The sequence below is a fragment of the Orycteropus afer genome, unplaced genomic scaffold (assembly GCF_000298275.1).
Source record: "Orycteropus afer afer isolate SDZICR_OR568_19922 unplaced genomic scaffold, OryAfe1.0 scaffold00547, whole genome shotgun sequence".
NCBI lineage: Eukaryota > Metazoa > Chordata > Mammalia > Tubulidentata > Orycteropodidae > Orycteropus > Orycteropus afer.
Window position 1 is genome coordinate 313,394 of NW_006922134.1, and position 7,549 is coordinate 320,942.

The window sequence follows — 7,549 nt, forward strand, 5'->3', positions numbered from 1 at the left end:
AAGAAAACCTAAGGTTCATGTGGGATACCATCAAAAGGAGTAACTTACATGTCATTGGAATTCCAGAACAGGAAGAGAAAAACAAAACCACTGAGAAAACTGTCCAAGATTTGCTGGAGGAGAACTTCCCTGATATGACAAAAGATGAGAATATATCCATTCAGGAAGTCCAATGAACGGCAAACAGGATAGACCCCAAAAGGAAATCACCAAGACTAACCATCATCAAAGAAACTCATCAAAACCAAAGACAAAGACAGAATCCTGAAAGCAGCATGGGAAAAACAAAAAGTTACCTAGAGAGGACAGCCAGTAAGAATAAGCTCTCATTTCTCAGCAGGAACCATGCAAGCGAGAAGGCAATGAGATGGTATATATAAAACCCGGAAAGAGAAAAATTTTCAACCAAGAATTATATACCTGGCAAAATTGTCCCTCAAATATGATGGGGAAAGAGATTTCCAGATAACCAGACACAAAGGGAATTTGTTAAAACCAGACCAACATTACAAGTGATGCTAAAGGGAGAACTTTGAATAGAGAACCAAAAATAGCAAATAACAACCATTAATACACAAGATGACATAACCCAGAAACCACAGCCATGGACATATCCAGTGTAAAATGAACTTACAAGATTGTAAACAGGGAACCAGAGACATCAATTGGCAAGTGAGGACAACTACAAACAAAAAGAGGGAAAAGACATTGTAGTTAAAGAACTTCTAAATGGTGATGAAGTTAAGAGAGTTGAAAGATAGACTAGACTGTTCTAAACTTGGGGATAAAATTATAAATCATGGGGTAACCTCAAAGAAAAATGATAAACCTTCACATCACAATAAAAAAGAGGACAAGCACAAATATTCAACATATACTAAAACAACAGCAACAAAGGAAATGATAACATGACTCATAAACATAATGAGCTCAGCACAGAAAATAATATGGAACAAAGAAACCAAGGACAACATGAAAAAACACACAACAAAATGACAGCAACCAATTCATATTTGTTAATAATTACCCTGAATGTTAATGGATTGAATGCACCACTCAAGAGATGGAGAGTTGCAGATTAGATAAGAAAATAAAAACCATCAATATGCTGCCTACAAGGGACACACTTTAGAGATAGAGACAACAATAGATTAAAAATCAAAGGCTGGAAAAAGATATATCATGCAAATGGAAACTGTAAGAGAGCACTAATGACTAGATGACCGTTTAGTGGCTTGATAAAATATTTATCTTAACAGTGACTCTAGCTAGGGTCATTTTTCTATTTCTCATTTATTAAAATGATAAAATGCTGGAAACTATACAGAAAAAATTATTTTTAAAATGATTCGTAACAAATACAAATTAATTGCAGTCTTAGAGGCAAAATGCTAAGCTGCCAATATATGGCTCAGCTATTTGAAAAGATGTACCTAACCTGAAAGGAAGGTTGGGCAATCTACTTCCATAGTGAAGTACTGCCTCAGAAACTCAAGGAGGGGGTCGCTATGAGTCAGATCCAGCTCCATGGCAGTGGTTACATTATTATTTATTTACTTATTTTTGCATCTAAAACTTTTACAAGAAGCTCTGGTAGCATTGTGCCTAAGGCACTTGACTGCTAACCAGAAGGCTAGTGGTTCAAACCCACCAGCCACTCCTCAGAAGGAAGGCTGGGCATCTACTTCGTAGTGATACTGCCTCGGAAACCCAATGAGGGGTCACTATGGGTCGGGTCTGACTTGATGGCAAATAACAACAACAACAAAACTTTTACATTCAGTAGATTTTCCCTATAAATGGTAGCTTCTTTGCTTATTTAAACTAGCAATGTTTGATGTATATAAAGACCTTACCTGAACATTTATCCTCTAGATGTGTTGCCAAGTCTGATATCTTCACCAGAGATGGTGCTTTTTTTTGATATTTTCCTTTAAATTTAATTGCCCGTATATCATCATCAAACAAGCACTCACAGGATGACCAAGGTGTTGTATGCAATTCCAGATTTTCTAACATGAAATTGTGCTGAACAAGAAGATATTTAAATTCCCAGATATAATCTTAAACAAACAAATACAAAAAAAAAAGGTCACCAAAAAGAATATAGTCTAAACTCAGAATCAGATTAAACAGAGTATTCCAAGTGAATCAGATAAATTCAATTTTATCTTTAAGGAATTTGGATATAAATGGAAAAAATATGAATGTTACATTATGGTAACAAGATAAGGATGCTAGAGAAAATTTCAGTGACAAATTTCTTTAAAAGACTTGTTCATCTCCTACACAGTTTATACAGGCAGTCCCCTGGTTACAAGTATGATCCATTTCTAAGTAAGTCTTTAAGTTGTATTTGTAGGTAAGTCAGAACAGATGCATACAGTTCTTATGTAGCCCAACTTCAGTGCAAGAAAACACTGAACACTTTTCAGTAATTTAAAGTTACAAGTACAGCAAGTAAAGGTGACTGTGATGAGGAATTTGTTGCTAATGTGAGTTGATTCAATCATTTCAGAGTTAGAGAAATTTACATAATACTAAAGAGCAATTTAAAGCTGTCTGAGTTGGATATTCTTACTGTAATTTATTATTTTGATATCTACAGGCAAAGATTTAAAAAAAAAAAAAAAAACAGTAAGGAGAATGAAATGTACATAGGTCTGCCAGAACAAGTATTTTCTTGATATTTCAGTATCAGTTATCTCATTTAGCTAACTTTTTCAGAAAACAAAAAAAAACATTTAGGTAGAGTCAAAACTATTTTTAATTATCTCAATAATATTGAAATTCTTAAAACTACTGTAGCACAGGCTTTCACATCAAATAACCATATCCTACATTAAAAACTCAACTTTAAAACCATAATGAAACAAAAGGAAGTTTCTTGCCACTAATTTTTCAGATAACAGCTGTCTTTTTAGCTTCTCATTTACTTCAGGTCATAAGTCTAATTCACACCTCCTACCCATCTCAGAGTTTCTTTGATTAAACAGTTGTTTTTTTTGTAGACAATCTTAAGCCAGTAAATCCACACAGAAAAAGCATCATTAAAGAACTAAAACATATATTCCAAGTTGCTACATAAAACCATTCACTAGTTTTGAAAATGACTTTCTTATTACAAAATACAAGGTTAAAAATCACAGACAAACTAAGTAAATAAATAGCACCTAAACTTCCATTAGGAGCTCTGGTAGCATAGTGCCTAAGGCACTTGACTGCTAACCAGAAGGCTGGCGGTTCAAACCCACCAGCCACTCCTCGGAAGGAAGGTTGGGCAATCCTACTTCTGTAGCGATACTGCCTTGGAAACCCAAGGAGGGGTCGCTATGAGTTGAGGCCGACTCCATGGCACATAACAACAACAACAACAAACTTCCATTGCCCCTAAATAAACAATTTTTACCATTTCAATGAATATCCACTTTTGTTTTTTAATTCATTTGATTTTCATTTAATATATCAAATCTATCCACCACTCATCTGTAAGCCTGTCATACTGTGGTGGCTTATGTGTTGCTATGGGGCTGAAGGCTATGCCACCAGTATTTCAAATACCAGCAGGGTCACCCATGGTGGACAGCTTTCAGTGGAGCTTCCAAACTAAGACAGATTCAGAAGAAGGAAGGGGCCATCCACTTCTCAAAGAATTGGCCAGTGAAAACCTTACGAATAGCAGGGAAACACTGTCTGATGTATTACTGGAAAACTTGAAATAGGTGAGCCTAAATAAATGTATGTTAAATGAGTGAAGGAATGAATGAACAAAGAAAAACTATACCTTAATTCTTGGATTCCTAAGTGTCCAATATTAAGCTGAATACCAAAGAATGATCTGGAGACAACTACAATTTCTCTTCTAGTAACTAAGTAACTACTAATCCTAAAAGAACATTCATATTAGTCGTGGAACAGTAATCTGCTTTGCTATAGTTCCACCATAATGACAGTAATACCTTTGACCTACATTTTGTTCAACATGCAATAGACTCATGTTACTACCTATAATACAGTGATCAATGATCATGGTTAGTCTATCAGTGGCTCATGTTTGTCAGATTTCTCAACCAAATAAACATCTGTCACTGTTTGAGCCTAACATAAAAGCCAAAAATCAGACTTATCTCAAACCCTAGTTATGGGCTATTAATGATTAAGAGAATCAACATGACAGATTCTACCTTTAGATGACACTGTAAAAAGAAGTTTGAGAAGAGGCATTAACTCTTTCACATGAAAAATAATGGCTCACACAATTAATCTGAATTAATTTAGCAGGGTAAAATAATTCATAAATCGTTAATTAAACTATCTCTGATTGTTACATCTAAGAATCTTACAATATCAAAAGGAAGTATTACACTATTTTTATTGAAACAACAATTACATTTAATCAATATACTGTAACAATTTATGCTTTAAAGTAAAATCATCATGGTGGTATTTTAAATACAAACATTCTATGGCTGGCTAGCAATCTACCCTTTTAAAATAACTGGGTGGTGAGGAGGACAAAACAAAACAATAACCTAGAGCACAGTAATTTATTAAACACTAATGTAGCGACTTGAAAGAGTTAATGTAACTCCCCTAATACCAGCTTATAACCAGAGAGAAGTTTATTGGTCAGAATACTTTGACTGAATAAAAACTGCAGAAGCCATCTCCAGACTTAAATTTTAAGGAACGTTGTTTAAAGGATATAAGATCTTTACCAAAAAAGTAAGTATACATGAGGGTAGATGGAAACTTTCATTTTTCCACCTTTAACTACGGAGGACTTTTTAGATCACGGAATTGCTTACAGAAGATACAAAATTATAACAGAAGATATTTGCTTATTGAATATTTGATCATGATCACTTATATTTCAAATGTAGTGTAATCTGTTAAGAACTTCTTCCTCTTAGGCTGATAAGCATTAATCATTTACCTAAATATAGATAATAGGTTAAACTTTTTTTGTTGTATTTACTTTTTTTCCTTTGAAGTTGAGGGTACCAGGCTGCTCCTGGACCCCATAAAACAAGCACATAATGTTGACCTTGGGCCTGTTCCACCGTTAACATAACTTTCCTTTGCTTCTGTCCTCTATAATTGTATAATGCTTCTGGAAAAGGAAAAGAAATATTTAAATTGCCATTAATCTATCACGTAATATTATACTTTAGTATCTCATGATAAGTATATACTGTTAAATAAATGGTACAATAAAATAGTCTTGTATCTTAATTATTTTATATTTTAAAATTAAGAAGGTAATCAAAATGTTTACCTGTCAATACAGTGATATCAATAACTCTTACTACTGCATGGACTAATATTTCAGGCTGAAGGTGCTTCAGTTCTACAAACTCTATACTGTTCACTTTTTGACGCTGCCTCTGAGGAAGATCTTTGAGACCAGAATGTTTTGAAGACACATGTGCCAGTAAGTCTTGAAGCACAACAGCACTAACGATACTGGAATCTAAGAAAGAGAAACACACACATACACAAAGCATGGCAACACTATACTTTCTTGATAACATAGTATTTTCTTAGAACTGTACTTTATGCTATAAAGAGTCATTAAATATAAAACATGATTTTACATCTATAAAACATGTAACTTATTCTTGAATCAGTTTAATCAAAAAATAAAACTTGGTATTTATAACAATGGAAATGGAATTATTTACAATCTCTTAAAAACCTTACTTCTCTATTTGTTAATATCATTTTTCTACCAATTAACCAAGCAAAAAATTTGTTTTTCAACTCCTCTATCAGCCAAATATATCCAATTAGTTCCCAATCCCTAATTTGATCATGTCTTCTTCAACTATCCCAATCACTGCCATTCTTCTTCAAGATCCTTAAGCATTTCACATTTGACACACTATACTAGCCTCCTAGCTGGCCCTCACAGTTATCCACATACATGTCTTATTCCTTCTCATTTCTCAGGCTCTGCCCTCACCACGTTCACTACTTACAATGCCATCATCCTTCCTTCTCTTATCCAAATACTACATAGAATAATAACCACTATAGACCTACAGTGATTTCTCTTTCCCCTAACTCAGAGAGTATTTTACCTGTAAGTCTCATGTGGCAATTGAGCACGTGCAATATTTCTTTTGATTTTTAGATCAGTTATTTAACTTTTCAGAGATTATTTCATTTAGATGTTTTTCTCTGTCTCAATTTTTTTTTTTTTCTAATTCCTTACTGAGGTATACTATACATATAATAAAATACACATATTTTAAATGTTCATTTTGATGAATTTTGCTGATTAAACTTTAACTTCATTAAAGGAAAGGGAGGTACATGGATGAGCGTATGACTGACTGATGACCAAAATAAGATCTTGCCACAAAACATGTACTTTTTAAAAGGTAAAGTCTATTAACTGATTTCAGTGAAAAAACCCAAATGATTCTTCTTTTTCCCATTAACATGCTCACCCTCATGTACTCATAATGCCACACTAACATTTCATTTTTCATGTACTCATTTCATAAATATTTACTGATCATGTACTATGTGCCAGACATTATATCAGGTACTAGGAATACAAAGACAAATTATGTCATGATCCCAACACTGAATGAATTAACAATTTAGAGACAAACAATAACAAACAGTGTGCTTAGGATATAAGAAATACATGCAAGCATTCCTAAAAATACACAGAAAAAGAACTGCCTAAGGATGTTGGAAAAGGTTTTATTGAGGGCATATTAAAGGTGGATTGTGGGAAAATGTCCAGGCATTTTCTGGGTACCAAATGAGGAGGGCAGAAGTATAATTCCAGGGTTCCGGCAAGATGGCACACAAGGCAGAAACACTGCACAGACCCTCTTCAACAAACAAAAGGAAAACCAATTAACACAGACACAGAAGATAATCCTGGACAACTGAGCCTTGAAGAGAAAGATATAGAAGTGGGCTAAACCCCAACTAGCTGTAGAATTTGTGTGAAAATACCAAAAAAGGAGACATACAGAGCTGCAGTATGGCAGTGATCCTGATGGCACAGACAGCTTGCAGATACCCAAGTGCTGGTAGGATTTAAGAATTAACCTAAAAATCACCCTGCTACCCAGGGACTGCATGGAGGACTGTGCATGGTGGCTGGGGAAAAATACGGAGAAGGTACAGAAAGGTGGGCTGAACTGTGGACTTTTGCGGGCTGGAGGGAGCCACCATTTTGAAGGTTTAAAAAGAGTCTTGAATATTTTGGATATTTAAAGAGACAGAGCTCTTGCAGATTCCTGGGGCCTAAGAACACGCTCTGCATTCCAGCAAACCCAAGGACACTCGGGACCTCCAAGACTGAAAAGTTTTATGATGGTTACTCAATTGTCATTTGTGTCTAACTGAGTGGGAGACAACAATAGTCCCCATAAGACACAACTACACCCACACCTCCTGCAACTACACTTACTGAGCGAGAGCTACTGCCTCCTTCTCCACCAACAGGCCAATGATAAAAAACCACCAAGAAGAGCCTGAATCACCCTTGGCTGCTCTTCACAAACAGTTAACAGAGATCTAA

General features: G+C 34.9%; 1 protein-coding gene across 1 annotated transcript in view; it reads right to left on the reverse strand.

Annotated features, from left to right (window-relative positions):
* SHLD2 (shieldin complex subunit 2) overlaps nt 1-7,549 on the reverse strand; it is a 112,268-nt gene that overhangs the window by 85,003 nt on the left and 19,716 nt on the right. Inside the window, exons 3-5 of the mRNA XM_042782980.1 lie at nt 5,279-5,473; nt 4,979-5,113; nt 1,857-2,063 (exon numbers count right to left, since the gene is read on the reverse strand). Of these exons, the coding sequence (XP_042638914.1) occupies nt 1,857-2,063; nt 4,979-5,113; nt 5,279-5,473 (537 nt within the window). The remainder of the gene's footprint in view (nt 1-1,856; nt 2,064-4,978; nt 5,114-5,278; nt 5,474-7,549) is intronic.